The 18,781-nt window shown below is 41.0% G+C and overlaps 1 protein-coding gene across 2 annotated transcripts; it reads left to right on the forward strand.

The window, feature by feature from the left end:
• Positions 1 to 4,335: 4,335 nt before the first annotated feature.
• Positions 4,336 to 17,384, forward strand: Vezf1 (vascular endothelial zinc finger 1; the record flags this gene model as incomplete). Of its 2 annotated transcripts, none has more annotated exon segments than XM_017800511.1 (5): positions 4,336 to 5,030; positions 5,742 to 5,805; positions 7,261 to 7,462; positions 9,851 to 10,000; positions 14,045 to 17,384. In XM_017800511.1, coding segments are annotated over 5 exon segments (1,539 nt in total), but the record flags the coding sequence as incomplete, so codon positions are not given.
• Positions 17,385 to 18,781: the final 1,397 nt, after the last annotated feature.

An 18,781-nucleotide genomic window follows, 5' to 3' on the forward strand; every position in this document is an offset into this window, starting at 1 on the left:
ATCCCCCTTTGTTTTTCCGCCCGCCCGCCCTGGCGGAGCCCGGCTGCCGAGGTGAAAGGAGGCGGCCTCACGGGGTGCGGGGGAGAGAGCAGGCCTTGGGGCGAACCCGGGGCCCCCCCAGCACACACGCTCGCACACCCTCCCCTCCCGCCCCGAAGGGGAAGGGAGGAGGCCGGTGGCTGTCAGCACCCGCGGCCCAGAGAAAGGAGGGCACGGGGCGGCTGGAGAGCGCGGGCCACTCGGCCGCCGCGCGCCTGGCCGGGGCCGCACGGCGCAGCGAGGGGGTCCCCGGGTCCGGCTCCGAGTCCCCATCCATCTTTGGCTCGCGCCTTCGCGTCACCTCCTCTCTTTTTGTGTGTGCGCTTGTGTTGACTTTCTGACCCTCCTCCCACCTCCCGCGAATAGCGGGTCTCTGGCTTCCCCGCCACTCCCCCTTTCCGCCGCCCCCCTCGGCTTTACCCGGCCCGGGTGCTGCGAGCGCTGCTCCCGTCTCCAAACTTTCCCCCCGCCTTTCCATTTCTTCCCAAGCCCCGGCCGCTGGTCGCCGCGCCTCTGTCCAGGTCGCCCGCAGTCCCCGGGCGCCCGGGGAATCCCCGGGCCGGCCCTGCGGGGCGGGGAAGCAGCGGGCGCCCCGACTCCCACAGGCCCGACCTTCTCCGGAGCGCTTCTGGCTCGCCGGCCGCTCGAGCGTCCGCTCTGGCCGCGGGGGGAGACGGACAGCGAGGAGCGCAAAGTCCGCTTACAGTGCCCCCAGATGAGTCACTCTTCGTGGTATTGGTCTTCGCCTCTTGCAAGAAACTTAAAAGTTACTCTGACTTTAGCCATACCTCTGCTCTTGCACGCAGTGAGGGACCCCAGTTTGGAAGAGCTAAAGTAGGCTGAAACTTTATTTTTCCCCCTTCCCTGCTTCGTTTCTGTTTGCAAATGAAGCTTTTAGTGGACAGTAGTAATGAACTCATAGAGAAACTTAAGGACCAGAGGAGGTTTGGAAGCTCGTCACTTTTTAAGTGAGTCCTTCCCGCCTGCCTCTTTGAGTTATTTTCCTGTGAATACTTAATGAAATCCCAAATGCATGCGTAGCTTGGGCGCTTGAGACCTCTGAGAACTAACTAGGAACAATTGCAGAATTTTCAAAAGATTATCCTTCTTGTTATCTGTTGCCATCCCAGTAGAGTTAATGTAGGAAATTGGAGAATTCAGAATTATCTGTTGTGTAAACTGGTTTGTCATTCGTAAGACATAAATTTCAAATGTGTGCATTTTGATTTTTAAGTAATTAGTGGAAATAAATGTGTACTTAACTAAAATTGAAAATTCTTAAGATAATGGAACTCTTGAACTTCCCCTTTTCTCCTCCTGATGTGGTATCGTTTTTATTGAGCTTTGATGAGCTTGATAATGTGATAAATCAACTTAAGAATGCATTGGAAAAGGAACTGTACTTAACTAGTCGGCACGGGGATTGGTGCAAAGATGGTAAAGGCCTTCTAGATGAAGTTCTCAAATGGTCATTTTACAGTAGAGGATTGATGAGCCATAGAAGTGATTTCACACCTTTTAAACAATACTAAACCTAATATCTGTAAACTTAATGGAGACTGAAAAAAGAAAAACAAGTTCCTTATGTAAAGGAAAAACCCATAACTCAGCTTTGGGAAGCTAGTTGGAAGATCTTGTGGAATACATTTTAAATTTACTGTTCTTTTCATGAATAAAGCCGTTGCCCGCCTATTAAATTTTTTTCCACCTGATGAAGAAATGTGAAAGCTAATATTTGATCCTGAGTTTGCAGTGTGTCCAGTGAAAAATGTTGGAAAACATCCTTTAGAGTTGAGGACAATGTGTTAAAAATAATATATATGTCAGTCTTTTCTGTAAGAAGGTACAAGTAGACATTCCATTACAGTTTTAAGAAACTTTCACTGGGGAAATGGAGACTTGAACTCTCTTTCTTGAAGCATCCTGTTGAATGTATATTTTAAAGCAATTTTTAAAAACCTGCTTGCTTCCAGATAACCTGGTGGAAAGTGAAAGCCATAGCTATTAAAACGTTTGATGGATGATTCTCCTAACAGGACATTCAAGATATGACTCACTGATGCTAATTTGTTTCAGTACAAAATCTTTTACCCTCTGGCACTGGAGATTTCACGGTTCCATAGCCTACCACCCTGGGTGATGAAATAATATTTCTGTTTTGTTTTTTGCCAGCCCCAGAAAAAGCAAAGCTTGGGCAGGGCTAAGGCCTTGCACTTGAGATAGAAGATAAAATTTAACTTTTATTTGATGATGCTAGTCAAATAAAAGCCTACCCAGAACTTATATTTCAGAAATAAATCACTTCACTGAAGGCAGGCCATGGTTATTGCTTTACTCTCTCTCTCCCCCAGAGAACAAGTTGGGAAAACTTCCCCACTTAGAAGGCTTCCTAGAGAAGTTCCAGGATCCTAGAAATCTTCAGAGAGTGATTCTTGTAGTGTTTCTACAGCATTTCACTCAAGAAACAGGGACCTGGTGTGACCCTTGTGTGAGAATGAGCATCAGCAATGCTGTAAAAATACAGTTATGTTGCCACAGACATCTGAATTGGTGAAATGGTAGTAATTGCTTTTAGTACTCCATCCTACTAATGGTTGTTTAGGTGAAAAATCCCTCAAAACATTTTAAGTTTGCACTTTGTCCAGAAGATTTGCATTCCATACTATCTGATCTGTTAGTCTTTGAAATTGAACATCTTGAGTTGTCTTCAACTGTTAACTGTTTGTATTCTGTATGGAAACTTGGTAGAAAAGGGGTGAGATTAGAGGCCAAATTTTATAGTTCTACTGATGTCACCTGGGTAGGTAGACCACAATAGTTATAGGAGCCCCACAAATTAGATGAAGAGTGAACTATAATTCAGTATGAACATTAAATCTAGAAAGATACCCATAAGAGACCATACAGCTTCTGAGTGTCCTTCCAAAATCTGAAGTGTATTTAAATAAAAGCTGTTAAATTCAAAGCACTACCTTTGGATACCTCACCTCCTAACCTTTTAGGAGTGAGTTGTTTCAGGCCTGGCTGTTGTGCTGTCATTAAGTAAACATAGAGAAATGTGAGATAGATCCATGGGGAGGAGCTTGTGTGGGTTTCCTTAGGGCTTTCTTTAAACAAACTAAACAGTTTTCTTCTTCAATCAACTTAGCTAATCAAATGATTATAGAGTGTAGAGGGTAAAACAAAACAAAAGAAACCAACAAACAAAAAAACCACTAGTGTCTAAGATGTCGGGATAGACTCTTCCTGGGACCATTGTATGCTTAAATATTTGAAACTCTTAGCATGGTGTGTTTTGGTTTTGTTTTTGTGTTTTTTAGGATTACAGAACTCAAGCGTAGGGGCTTGGACTCACTGTCGAGGGTTTCAAAAATGTTGATAAAGAACAAAATATTATGAAGAGCTATTTCAAGAACTTTTTCCATTATTTTCTAACATTTCCAGATAGTGGTCCAGTTTCTTATTTAGGAATAGAGAAACACATTATAGCATTATGTATCTAATAATTTATGAAAACCTTCTGGAAGAAGATAGACATGAGTGTGGTTGTCGTTGCTTTTTCTTTTACTAGTTAGTATTCCTAAAGGATACAGACTCTTAAGTGGAAGATCACATGATCTGAGAAATGACTGACACGTGTTTTTGCCATCTTCACAGGTGCCTTCCCAGTAGATTAATAGCAGGTTTCATTTCAGCCAACTCATTTAGTAGAGTTAAGTGATGAATTTTAAGAGTAAGCTTAACAATTAGCATATATATTCAGAGAGCTACAGTCCTTTTACTTAGTAGCAGCCCCTTTCTCGATCACTAGGTGTTTTCTTCAGATAGAGAGGGTACTTTTTCTGTCCTGGGTAATAAAGTAGATGATTTTGTTGGTCTTGTATATGAGAGAGTTTGTGTGTTGCTGCAGTCTAAGGTGTTGTTAAATACTTAAGTCTGGAGTGTAATTTTTTTTTTTTTGACAAGTTGTTTAAACTTGGTTTCAGTATTGACAGACTAAAACACACTGGTGTTTTTCAGCTGGTATAGCCCTTGTGAGCCTGGGTAGTGTATAGTTTAGTCAGCTGTTTGAAAGTAAGATCACTGTCAGCTTGTAGATACAGAAGTTTTGATCTGCAGTGATTTTCAGTCTTTTGTATTGGGAGCTCTGAGAGTAGGTGGTTGCTGCATCTCTGCTATAGAGAGTCGCTTACAGGCTCCTGGACTGTTTTTTCCTGTTCTCTCATCTGGAGCATGTTGAATTGTTAAGATCCTTGTAAGAGGCTCAGTTTCTCAAGTGTAAATGTTTGGTTTTAGGCCCACGAAGCCTCCCATCACCAACAACAAGCAGCACAGAACAGCTTGTTGCCCCTCCTGAGTTCTGCTGTGGAGCCCCCTGATCAGAAACCGTTGCTTCCAATACCAATAACTCAGAAACCTCAGGCTGCACCAGAAACATTAAAGGATGCTATTGGGATTAAAAAAGAAAAACCCAAAACTTCATTTGTGTGCACTTACTGCAGTAAAGCATTCAGGGACAGCTATCACCTGAGGCGCCATCAGTCCTGCCACACAGGGATCAAGTTGGTGTCTCGGGCAAAGAAAACCCCCACCACAGTGGTTCCCCTTATCTCCACCATCGCTGGGGACAGCAGCCGAACTTCGTTGGTTTCAACCATTGCAGGCATCTTGTCAACAGTCACTACATCTTCCTCCGGCACCAACCCCAGTAGCAGCGCCAGCACCACAGCTATGCCTGTGACCCAGTCTGTCAAGAAACCCAGTAAGCCTGTGAAGAAGAACCACGCTTGCGAGATGTGTGGGAAGGCCTTCCGGGATGTGTACCACCTCAATCGGCATAAGCTCTCCCATTCGGACGAAAAGCCCTTTGAGTGTCCTATTTGTAATCAGCGCTTCAAGAGGAAGGACCGGATGACTTACCATGTGAGGTCTCATGAAGGAGGCATCACCAAACCCTATACTTGCAGTGTTTGTGGGAAAGGCTTCTCAAGGTACTGCATTTTGCTTTGTTTTTTTCATTATAGTATCAGTGAACTTCAGTTTTGTCTGTGTGATCTAGGTTATATGAGAAGAGATGTAAGCAGCCTGTGTTATTAGAGAAGGTTGGTGATAAATATTGGGCATTTAGGTCTAACTCCTCTTTGATATGTTTGAAAGTGGTGACATAGCAGTTGACTCGTTATGTCATTAAGGAAGTAACTTGGTGGGCTTGGGCATTCATTGGCAAATGAATTCTTATCACTACAAACCTCACTGGTTTCCAGTCAGTTGGAGAACCAGATGTGAGTGAGGTTCACTGTGCAAGTGAAAGAACTATTTCCTGTTATTTGGGATGACCCTAGATACTCTTGATACAACTTTTAGGGGGATTTTTCCCATTTTTATGTGGGTACTGTTTCATCTTAAAAAAAAAAAAAACCTATTAGTTAACATAGTGGAAGTTATTCCTGGTGTTAGAACTAAAACTTTGAGTGTTTAAGACCTAATATGATTAGATGTTTACCTGTTCAATTAACCGGTGAAGAAGTAAGGCTTCTGTTTACGGTAGGAGAGGTAAAGAGACTGCAGTGAGGGTGGGGAGGAGTTGTGATTCTGCTAGCTTTCTGCAAAGTGCTCCCTGTAATCTGCCAAGCGTGCAGCATCACATAAGTAGTTTCTCTCTGTATTCCATTACATCTTCTGTTTAAAACTCTCTTTCACAGGCCTGACCACTTAAGCTGTCACGTAAAACATGTGCACTCAACAGAAAGACCCTTCAAATGCCAAGTAAGAGTTAAAATGACTTATCCTTAGCATAGCACTTAATGCACATTATCCAGAAGGTCTGAGACAATCAGATCTCTTGGTCCTTAAATAGTCTTCAAGTCATTGACTGAAGTGAATGTGGTCCATTTGAATTCTAGTTTTATAAAATAGAAGACTGTGTTTCTATAATACAAGATGGTTTAAAACTGTAAGTGTGGTCGGGCGTGGTGGCGCACGCCTTTAATCCCAGCACTCGGGAGGCAGAGGCAGGCGGATCTCTGTGAGTTCAAGGCCAGCCTGGTCTACATAGTGAGTTCCAGGACAGCTGGGGCTGCACGGAGACCCTGTCTCAAAAAGATTTAAAAAAAAAAAAAAAAAAGTAAGTGTCTTATTTCTCTTTAACTATTCCCTTTCCTTGGGCAATGACATCTTTTTGGTGTAAGGGGAAAAATTCATAGTCACACAAAGGTTGTTGTATATTTGAAATTATTAAAAGAATAAAGAGTTTTAAGTTACTTTCTAGGTTGATAGATAAGTATATTTTAAATGTAAATAGGAGAAAGCAGATTTTTTTCCAGCCATTAGGATTGGCTAGATTTTTGTCTGCTGTTATCAAACTGGAAAATTTGAAAATACATTCAGATTAGTGATTTTATTTGACATAAACTGTGAAAATGAAGTTAAGTTTGCTAAGTCAAATGACTATATTAGGCATTACTAATCCTAGTTTGTGGCTAGAGGTTGTTTAGTGTTTTCAGTTGTTTGTTAATGACTGATTTTATTAAGTAAATGACTTGACCTCTTTTGGGGGGGGCATCTTTTTGAGGCAGAGTCTCCTTGTAACCCCAGCTGGCCTGGAACTCGCTATGCAGACCAGGCTGGCCTTGAACTCACAGAGATCTGCCCACCTCTGCCTCCCAGTGCTGGGATTAAAGGGGTGTGCCACCACGCATTACTTGACTTCTAAGAAAAATCTAATTGGAAGAAAACTAGTGCCCTAGAGTGGGTGCCTTGTGTGTGTGCCAGGCTCTTAATCCATCAGTAATTTTGTGATAGATATTATTATCCCTAGCCTATAGATTAACATCAGTGTCTTGTTCAACATTACACTGTTTAGAATTTGTGAAACTCAATTTAAATCCAGGGTTTTGTTTGTCTTGTCTTGGTTTGTTCTTGCAGTGCTGGGGATTGAACCCATGAGGCGGGTACTTTATCACTGAGCTATACCTCAGCCCTAAATCCTTGTTTAACTGAGTGTAAGCCTGGCATCTTTTCACTATTCTGTGTTGATATATTTTCTTCCTCAAATGGAAGAGTCTAAAATTCACCAGATGTTTTAGTGTGATCTATGATTCTTAGTAACACATGCAATGAAAATTCAACTCATTCAGTCAGCTTGATGATGTGGGTAGGGTAATGTGTAGAATATATGTACTTTAAAATGAGTTGAACAGGATAGTCTATATTTAAAAAAAGTTTTCCTCCCTCATGCAGACGTGCACTGCTGCCTTTGCCACCAAAGACAGACTACGGACACACATGGTGCGCCACGAAGGCAAGGTATCATGTAACATCTGTGGGAAGCTCCTCAGTGCCGCATATATCACCAGCCACTTAAAGACACATGGGCAGAGCCAAAGTATCAACTGTAATACATGTAAACAAGGCATCAGCAAAAGTAGGTGATGTTTCAGATTGTCTTGCATTTCATTTTGATGAAATCTAGTTGTTTTTAAATATATCAAAGATATTTTTACTATGTTGTCAGGACTATATTAATTTTCATCTTGTTTCTTCCTGTCATCAAAATAGCCAAACAGCCATCAGTGGAGAGAGCGTGTTGGTGTTGGAACTATGCTTTAAATACATGTGTGCAAACAACATTCTTACACTCCATTAATTTGCTTCCAGTCCCATGCTTGTCTACTAATAATTATATCCATGGATCCCAGCTATTTTCAGTATTTTGGTTTGTTTTTTATTGTTTATTAAGTTTGAATAAAAGGCTCTAGTTGTTAGAATCAAAACAGCAGCTGGGTGAGGTGTTTCATGCCTGTAATCCTAGTCCTTGGGAGGTGGAAACGGGAAATCAGAAGTTCATGACCACATAGCTTGGCTACATAGGACATTTGAGGCCAGCCTGGGCTACATGAGACCCTATCTCAAATGATAACAATAATAATAATAACGGTGGCACATACCTGTAATCTCAGACCTTGGGGGGAGGTGGAAGCAGGAGGATCAGGAGTTCAAGACCAGCCTGGGCTAAATGAGAACCTGCAATAAAACAAAACTAAAACAAATTTGAACCAGGTATTGTGACGCATACTTGTAATCCTAGTACTTAAGAGGTAGAGCCAGGAGAATCGGGAGTTCAAGACCATCCTAACCCCATAAAGAGTCTGAGACCAGCCTGGGTTACTTGAGACCTTTTCTCAAAACACATGCACACACGCAAAGTTTATTTTTCAGACCCAAACCTGTAGAGAAATGGGATATCATAACACTTGAGGTTTAAATACTATGCCTTAAGTTCAAAGTTGAAGGTAAAATTGTCCAGAGGCTTATGGGTAAAATTTAATATTTGAATTTACCTTTTTTTTTTTTTTTTTGGTCTTTTTGAGACAGGGTCTCTCTGTAGCCCCAGCTGTCCTGGAACTCACTATGTAGACCAGGCTGGCCTCGAACTCACAGAGATCTGCCTGCCTCTGCCTCCCAAGTGCTGGGATTAAAGGCATGCGCCACCACGCCTGGCCCTTATTTTTTTTTTTTTTTTAATGTGTATGAGTGTTATGCTTGCATGTGTATAAGTGTGTCATGCAGTGCCCTCAGAAGACAGAAGAGGGTGGCGGATCCCCTGGAACTGGAGTTACAGGTGGTTGTTAGCCTCCATTTCGGTGCTGGAATTCGAACATGGGTCTTCTGCAAGAACAGCCAGTGCTCTTAACCATGAGCCATCTTTCCAGCCCCCAAATTTACCCAACTTTTTATTTTAAAGATTCCCAAGATTTTCCTAGAAGAAAGTTATTTTCATAATTCTCTATTTTATTACATATATACTTCATGCAGCAGAACCATCAAACTTTCAAAATATATGACCATGAATGGCTTAAATGAATGGCAAAACTTAATATGTTTTAATCCCATCCACTCTGTTTGTTTGTTTGTTTGTTTGTTTGTTTGTTTGTTTTGACAGAGGATCTCTCTAGGTAGTCCTGGATGTCCTGGAACTCACTAGGTAGACCAGGCTGGCCTCTAACTCACAAAATCTCCCTGCCTCTGCCTCCTGAATACTGGGATTAAAGGTGTGCATCACATGCCTGATTCCATCCAATTTTTCATTTTTGTGAGTACATTGGGTATTATTATCTAGCATGCTATTATTTCCAAAAAGTTTACTTTTAATGTAGTTAAAAAAATACAATAAAATATATATTATAAAATATGTAGTTTATTGCATGCTGCCATCCAACTTCCAATTTTAAAGACTATTGCTTTTTAATATAGCAAAAATTTATTTTTCTCCTTTATATTGGTTTTTCTATAGTTCTGTAGATTTTTTAAATTACATTTATTTTGTGTGTCCACACACACCTGCCACAGCACATGTGTGGAGGTCAGAGAACACCTTTTTTCTCCTTCCTCCATGTGGGTTTCAGTGTTTGAACTCAGGTTGGTGTCAGGTGCCTTTATCTGCTGAGCCATATTGCTGGCCCTAGTCCTGTACTTTTTTTTTTTTTTTTTTTAATGAACTTATTTGTTTTGCTCAATATAGACATAATCAGGAAAAAAAGCTGCATTGTACTAAGCACTATTATTGAATAATAAAGGACATAGCGGCATGAGGACTTAGAGTATCTAGGTTTAGGTTTTGTTTCTTCGTTTTTGTTTTGTTTTGTTTTTGACAGGGTCTCATGCTGAGACTCAAACCTAGGGCTTCGCACATGCTGGGCAAGCACTGTAACAAACAGCTGAGCTGCATCCCCAGCTCTTTGGTTTGGATTTTGAAAACGTGGCCATACTTTTTTAAGGTAAATACGGTGTTTGTGGTTTGTCTTTGGAATAGCATGCATGAGTGAAGAGACCAGCAATCAGAAGCAGCAGCAGCAACAGCAGCAGCAGCAGCAGCAACAGCAGCAACATGTGACAAGCTGGCCAGGAAAGCAGGTAGAGACGCTGAGACTGTGGGAAGAAGCTGTCAAGGCAAGAAAGAAAGGTGAGGAGGGGCTTCCAGTGCTCAAGTGTGCCTGAGAAGTATTGTTTAGTGCGCGAAGTGATCAATGAGGATAAACAAGTTGAGGAATCTAGCTTTAAGTAAGCACTGCATACTAGAGACTATCTGGTAAGGTTTAATTTATTGGCAACAGAGCCCCCATTTAGGTTTTTATTACTGGGAAGTAAAAGTCACAGTACTTCTTACCAGTTCCTTTCTTGTGATTTACTTTTTGTTACACATCTGCAGCCAAATTTTGTATTCTTATAATTCCATTTTTATGTCAGTTTCCTTGTATTATGGGCTTTTAAAAAATTTCTAAAATAGTGCCAGGCGTGGTGGTGCACACCTTTAGTCCCAGCACTCAGGAGGCAGAGGCAGGCAGATCTCTGTGAGTTCAAGGCCAGCCTGGTCTACATAGTGAGTTCCAGGACAGCTGGGGCTACAGGGAGACCCTGTCTCAAAAAGACAAAAAAAATAAATAAATAATTCTAAAATATTCCCACTTTAAGAGGTAGATGAAACATCTTTGTGTGTATGTAAATTCATTTTCTGTTAACAGTCATTTTCTGCTTTTTAGTGTTCTCTCTGCATTGATGATTTGGTGCATGATTCAGGCTTCACTGTCCTGCTGTCTTTTCTCTTGGTCGAACCTTTAATCTCCTTTAGTTTAACATAGGACAGGGCTTAGCTTAACATGTCTGCACTTCTGCTGTTAGGGGCTTTAATTTTTAAAAAGTTGAGAATGGTTTGCTTTTCTGTATGTAAATCTTATAAAGAATAAATTGACATGTCCATCAATTCTCAATTTTTTTTTGGCTTTTTGAGACAGGGTCTCCTTGAAGTCCCAGCTGGCCTGGAACTCACTAGGTAGACCAGGCTGGCCTTGAACTCATAGAGATCCACCTGCCTCTGCCTCCTGAGTGCTGGGACTAAAGGCGTGTACCACCATGCCCAGCTGCAATTCTCAACATTTTATCTTTTATTTATTCTTTGATAGTTCCCTATATGTATGCAGTGTATCTTGATCACACCAACTGCAACTCCTCCAACACCCCCCCAATGCCCCCCTCTTTGTGGGCCCCCCTGCGCCTTTTTTTTAACCCACTGGGTCCAGTTAGTGCTCCCTACTAGAATGTTGGCTTGATCTTGTGCAGGTCTTGTGCAGTGAGTTCATGAGAGCAGCAGCCATGTCATGTTCAGAAAGCAGCATTTCACAGCATTCCTCCCCATCTGCCAACTCAACATTCTTTCTACCCTCAACATACTTTTTGATTTACTAGTTCCAGCTTTGCCTTCTGTGTTGTTGTGCAGCCATTTCAAATAAATCATTCCTCTCTGCTCTCAGCCCTGTAGTACAGACTCCCATATTCATTCCTTCCTCTCCCACCCCTGCCACGTCCTACTGCTTTCTTTTAGATTCTAATGGATTTTTCTGCATGTAGAGTCCTCCATATATAATTCTTTGGTTGTGTGATTTCTCCCATGTTTTACTTTCATATAGTGCAGTTGTTCCAACTGTTCCCTTCCTCAGTTCCCTTCTAAATATCCTATGTTTGAATAAAATAAAAGGAACAGCACCTATTTTCATATCTCTACTAGCATTATCCAAGGTTTTTTTGTTTGTTTGTTTTGTAGGCAGGATATTATTTAGTAGCTCTGGCTGGTCTGGAATTCACAGATAGCTGCCTGCCTCTGCTTCCCAAGGGCTGAGATTAAAGGCATATGCCCTGACACCTGGCCTAAAAGAGAGCATCGTAGTCCTATCTTCCAAATAAAGATTTGTCATTATTTTGATAAAATGGTAAAATGGTGGGGAATGGGGAGAATAGTAGGAACTTGCAGTAGGGAATGGAAAAAAAAATGTAATGTTAGGATAATTGTATACTGGGTTGAAAGCATATTATGAAGGATATTTTCATTAGAGAGGGACTAAAAGTGTTTTAAATCTTAATAATGGGATGCTGTTTGGGCTGGGGGTATGGCTCAGTGGTAGAACACTTGTCTTGAATGTGCAGCATCAAAGTTTTGATCCTTAGCACTGAAAAACAGAACCCACTGTCAGTAAAAAGACCTTGGAGGGAAGGTAGAAAAATGGTACAAAAGATAAAAATTCCTTTTTGTGAATACAGTAAGAGGCGCCTTGCCTTAGCAGTGGAGTACTAGCTAGGGAGTGAGTTAGTTGGTGTTCTGTCCCATTCACTCACTCTTTCTGCACTCTTCTGTTTCACATTGTATTTTAGTTTGCTTTACACAATAAGACTATTGTTTTGTTCATTTTCTGTCATGAAACAAAAATGCTATTGTGTTTCCATTTGTAGCCTAAGTCTCTCTCCAAAGGACCACTGATGTTAGAAATGTCTGTTCCATGTTAGTAAACATCACATTTTGGGAGAGAGGAAACCGCTGTACTGAAAACCTAATGAAAATCTAAACTTGAATCAGTAGTGTCCCTTTAAAATATTAGACCTTAATAAAATTAAGGTCCCACACCTGGGTGAAAATCAGATCATCATTGAGGGAGTGTTTTAACTTTACAGATTTCCCAGGTTCCATCTCACTTTCACTGTGACTATCTCAGGAATCCATTAAAAAAATAAACCCTCCCTCAATGGTTTTGATCATCAGCCTTGTTTGGGAATTCGTGGTAAGTAGTAGCCTAATAATGTCATACTGATCAAAGAAGGGCTGTTTCCTGACTCTGGGCTACCTGAGATTATTTGGCCCTCTGTGGACCATGTATAGACCTCCAGCTTTAGATTTGAATGGGTTTCACTGACCTGTCTCCTTACTGCCATTTTATGGCACACCAGTAGGTGGTGCTGAATTTTGTTGAGGGGTGGGTTGTAGGTGCCACCATCCAGGGATCTTTTCTTTTAAGAAATGTTCAGAGATAGGCATGGTGATCCACACCTTTAATCCCAGCACCCTAGAGGCAGAGGCAGGCAGATCTCTTGAGTTCCAGGCCAGCCAGGGCTACATAGAGAGATCCTGTCTCAAATAAACAAACAAATATTCGGGCATTGCTAGTTAACAAGGACCAGGGTCCCCCCAGCATACTGCAGAGTTTCCTTGCCCAGTTAGCCCTCCTTGGTATGCTTGGTGGTATATGTGATATGTGTAATTAAATGATGTTGGGCATAAACTCAGTGATTATATCAACATTAGAAAGAAGAGGAAGTGGGGTGAAAAGAGAACACAAACTGAGTTGTAACTTTCCTTCATGAACTATTAGGATTATTTAACCTGAAAGGTTTTTCTTTGACTCAAATAGGTGCTAAAACGCTTGTTTATCATTCTTTAATTATGCTGGGGTTTTTTGTTTTGGGGGGAGGGTCTTTTTGAGACAGGGTCTCTCTGTAGCCCCAGCTGTCCTGGAACCACTCTGTAGACCAGGCTGGCCTTGAACTCACAGAGATCTACCTGCCTCTGCCTCTGAGTGCTGGGATTAAAGGCATGTGCCATCACACCCGGTGCTAATTATGCATTTTTAAAACCTTAGCAGACTGTGGCACTGAGTACACACACCTCTTTCTGCTAGTTACAGTGTGCCTTAAGAGAAGATTTTTCTGATTATCTGTTATTGTGTAACCGTTGGCCCAGCTCTGTGTAAACAAGCTCTTTTCGCCTGGCCTGCTGGCAGTTGGCTCTTCCCAGGAAAGTCTTTAGAACTCAGAAGAACTGCATGAAGTGGTAGTGAGAACACTTAGCCCTACTCCGTATCTCTGTTCCCCAGAGTGCCTTGCACAAGTTAACTGATCCTCCCAACATCACTGTAAGGTAGGTAAATAAATCTGAATTTGAAACCCAAAGTGCAGGGCTGAAAAAGTTGCATAAGACTGCATAGACATCAGAGAAGAGATTTGCACACTGGGGTCCCCAGCTTTCAGACTTGTGCTCTGAAGAATCCTCTTCCAGTTGATCACTTTGTAGAAACTGTAATTTGATTAATTAAATGTTTGTCCTTTTTAATTAAAAGAATTCAAAAACTGTGAATTTTGCTTATAGTTTTGAAAGTTTAAAGGCTCTTTTGTCTTCTCATTTTAGAAGCTGCCAACCTGTGCCAAACCTCTACGGCTGCTACGACACCTGTGACTCTCACTACTCCATTCAATATAACGTCCTCTGTGTCATCTGGGACTATGTCAAACCCAGTCACAGTGGCAGCTGCAATGAGCATGAGAAGTCCAGTCAATGTTTCAAGTGCAGTTAATATAACCAGCCCAATGAACATAGGGCATCCTGTAACTATAACCAGCCCATTATCCATGACCTCTCCTTTAACACTCACTACCCCAGTCAACCTCCCAACCCCTGTAACTGCCCCAGTGAATATAGCACACCCTGTCACAATCACATCTCCAATGAACCTGCCCACGCCCATGACATTAGCTGCCCCTCTCAATATAGCAATGAGACCTGTAGAAAGCATGCCTTTCTTGCCCCAAGCTTTGCCTACATCACCACCTTGGTAAACAGTATTATAAAGTCAAAATATGGGTTAAAGTAAACATTTACCAGCAGCTTTCTTTTAGTTGATTAAAGCAAAAGCAAGCTATAAAATTGGGAGGTTTTATTACATTAGTTAATAAGAATGTAGTAGTATTTTTGCTCCAATTTGGCTGGGATTGTTCAAAGTAGGGTGTACATGTAACTTATCACTGGACCACTTTAGTTTAATCAGAAATTCCTTTTAGCTGACAGCATTGCTTAAACAGGACAGTAGCTGGCAAGGTGAAATGCCAGAATTAAAACCAATCATAACAGAAGCAAAACCCATTTCAAAATGAAAAACTGCATTATTGTTTTTACTTCTAAGAAATCATTTTATTCTAAACACTAGCAAAACTCTTTTTTTCTATACAGGGTGGATGGCTGATTTTAACCTGAAGTTCTAAATCCACAGATTGAGAGCTAGTGTAGAATTGTCTGTCTTTTTGTTTTTATGAATAAGTAGATACATTGTCATAATAAAATGCATTTCAGAGAATATGCATTTTACCTTTGGGAATATGTTAATTTCAGGCAGCATTCCCTATGGGAAAGGTGATACCAGCTCTGATATGCAAAGCATATGATAATTTATCATTCTAACTTCAACATATAATAGGGATTGTGACCTGATATTTGGAGATGTAAATATTGCTCAGCATATTAATCCTGATGGAATATAGCATTGTAGTTGACTTTTTTTTAAAAAAAAAAAAACCCTTAAAAAAAATCTTAAAAAAAAACAAGCAAATTGTGTTTTGACAAGAAAAGGCTGCAACTGACAGAGAAGTCAGATGTGCAAGCTGGCAGGCTCCTAACAGGCCAGTGAGACCCTTGTTCAGGAGCCAGGGAATACTTTGAAACAGTTTAAATATATTGCTTTAAATTGGAAGACGTTGGAGGCACTGGGATGTGATATGCCCCTCTCTCTCCCAATCAAAGCCTGTTGATGTTACAATAGGCACAGATGTGTTAGATGCTCACTAGAGTTTATGTCTTATATTAAATTGTATACAGTTTTTATTCTAACCACTAACTAGGTAGTATGCCCCTTCAGAACAAGCAGAGTGTATCTTTTTTCCCCCTCCTTCCGTTTAATCAAGTATTGTGCAGATTTGTTCAACTTTGTAAATATGGACATCACTTTTTTTTTTCCTTTGAAAAAACACTTGTGTCCACTTTATGGTGTTTTCAGGGAGGCTGTCTACATGCTCCATGGAAACCCAGCAATGATGGTGCACATTGAGACATGTGCTTTTTATTTCTTAGCAGGATGTTTTATCTCTGTACATAAGGTAGAAACCAAAAGCTAGGGAAACATACTGTTTATACCATCATGCCACACATTTATGTGTTCAAAGCATTGTGTTAAAGAAGAGTTCAATAAAACCAAGCCGCTGTAATTTTTATTTTATTTTTTTTATGTTGCAATGTTTTGGTCTTTTTCATTGTTTAATCTTGCAGTTAAAAGAAGTGGAAATGAGTTGTGTTAATCCTGCAGAATGCTTGCAGGACTATCAAATTGGATGACTTCCATTTATACCCTACTTTGTCAGTACAAACATCAAAATACCTTGCATCTGAGGCAGATTTCCTACATCAGGGACAGGTATCTGTGTGTCATTATACAAAACAGTTCTAGGGGGTTGAACTACATAGTAAAAAAATAAAATAAATAGTACTTAGTGTAAAATAATTTTATAAATGATCTTTTGTACTTTAGGACATTAAATTGTACAACTTTTGTATATATAAAAGCTTAGGAACTTTCTGTTTAGCAGGAAGGCAACACATTCCTACACTTTTAATGTATATGTTTGTTATAATGTCCATGTAAACATGCCCTATGTTTGTGCCTTTTAATTAGTTTGTCTCAATAAACAAAATGTAGAGAAAAATATGTAGCTATGACTTTGTTACAACAGTTCTTATCCACAGTACAGAAACAGTCTGTCTTTAATGTGTAAATCATTATGTGTGGACTACTGGAAGGACTTGTGTAGAAGGCTGGGGAATGGCCCTGCTGAGAGTGGCCTATGTGGAGGAAACCCACATTTCCTGGCATATAGACCCAAGGCTGGGCTCTGGCTGTGCCTGCTGGGCCCTGTCTCTGTTGTGCTGGCAATCATGATTCTTCATGGTTCAGACAGCCCAGGCTTCCTCCACAGTGGTCCAAGGAGCAATCCTTGATGAGGGTAGGTGTGGGCCCTTCCCCCAGGCTACAGCATGGTCATCAGAATCCTGAAAGTATTAGTTCTTACAGAAAAAAAGATATATATTAGAAATGATTGTTTTATCAATTCATTGTATAATAAACAGGAGTGAGACTTCACTGTATGACTTTAGTTAAAATACTATTTTGTATGCATTCTTTATTCACTTAAGAAGCTTGTCTGCAATAATAAAGCCACGTTGTGTCTTCTTTGGGGAGGGAGAGAGTTGATGGCAGGATGGGGTGAGGGTAGGCCACTGCAAAGGGGGCATGGACAGGTTGTGTGGTAAAACTCCTGTGTTTTGGAACTGAAATTGAGTTGTGATGCTGATGAACTGATTCAACCATATGTTGAAGGCACGACGGCCACCGCTCTATGGAAAGGCAGAGTATGTTTTCCCTCCTGGTTGTAACCTGGTTGAGAGCTTCCCCTTTATCAGATTGGCAGCTAAACAGTTGTATTAGATAATCCTCAAATCTGACATCCAGCCTGTTATGCTCTAGGGCTCGCTGCTTGGCCTGCATTTGCCTTTTATTGTGTATTTCCCTCCTAAGGTGTGCTCCTAAATGAAGGTTTCTATGTAAGCAGATGATTTTACCTGTCAATACCAGCACTGTATTACTAACATGCAAAATACTGCAGATTTATTTTGACAAATTAAAGTTAACCAGTCACAAATGTTATGATGGATTGCTTAATACCGCAGAAGCTTCATCAGTTCACTGTGATGGTAGAAAAATTATTGAAATACTACTTCCTCAGGTATACATTTTCCAATATGGGGCTGGCAAGGGAGGGAAGAACAGTGTTGGGGTGGGTGCCATAGGAAAGGGTGGTTGGAAGGCACCAGACTGTAATAGTGGTTTACCCTAACCCTGCCATGAAGCCCCATGAAGGACTGGCGGTGCATCAGACAATGTTGAGCACTAAGAGGCATGTAAGGAAGACAGGACAAGTATCCAAATGACATTACCATTAGACAGCAAATTGAGGTTCTGACTTTTGTGTAATGGAAAAGTTTTGGGTGCCTATATTTTACAGAGAATGGAGGCTTTCCAAACACTTTAGTCTTTATTGATTCTGAATACAGTTAGAGGAATTGTGTTCCTTGTGATATTTTTGTCTTGGGAATGAAGGAAGTTTTATTTCACTGAGTTGCTGATTAATCTGTCCAGTCTTGGGTGTTTGTTTCTGCTCTTCAGGGGATCTGTAAATTTGGCCCTGTCGGGAGAGACCTGGGTTGAGGACATAGGGGGGACCATAGAGGTTTTTACTTTATTATTCTTCAAGGACTAGTGCACAGGAAGTTTAGTCTGTCCATGGGCTGATAATCACTTCCCCCTCTCTGCTCTGAAACATCCAGCACTCAGTCTGGCATCCTCTCCATTTCCTCTTTAAAGAGTCTTGTACCTGAAAGAATACAGTTTGCACCCATGTGGATCTGTAAATCTCTCCACCTCTGACTTGGCCCTGGCAGGTAAATGGATCATTTCTTGCCCCTCTGGAGCAAGCAGGTCTGTACAGTGATTCAGGGCTGAGTGCTGACAGACTGTAGTAGTCCAATGTGCATCTTCACTTAGTGACCACCTTTGAGCACTCCAAGACCTATTTAGTTAACAAGAAAGGAGTGGAGAGGCAAGGACTTTGAATCTTCATGTGATCTAGCCCCTTTCTTGAACCCCTATGGACTTGGCTAATTAATTAGCCTTCTGAAGGTAGGAACTTCACTCAGATATTGGCCTTTGGCCATGCAAATATATCCTGTCATAATAGTAAGGGGATGATTTTCATAATCCAGATTCTTTATCATCACATCCTAGTTTCAGGAAATTTCTTCATCTCTATTCTTGTTTTCTTGAGTCAGGGTTTCAATATGTAGCCTTGATTGACTTAAAACTCACTATGTAGCCCATGCTAACCTCCAAACACAGATTTACCTGACTGCCTCCTAGGCGCTGGAATAAAAAGCATGCACCACCATGCCCAGCTCTTCATCTCTACCTTAAATTGACATCTTATCTCCCTACTAAACCCCATATACTTCTTTGAAGAGTGCCTAAAGAAAACTGCACTCTCACTG

The sequence above is a fragment of the Nannospalax galili genome, unplaced genomic scaffold, assembly GCF_000622305.1.
Source record: "Nannospalax galili isolate Female #2095 unplaced genomic scaffold, S.galili_v1.0 scaffold879, whole genome shotgun sequence".
NCBI lineage: Eukaryota > Metazoa > Chordata > Mammalia > Rodentia > Spalacidae > Nannospalax > Nannospalax galili.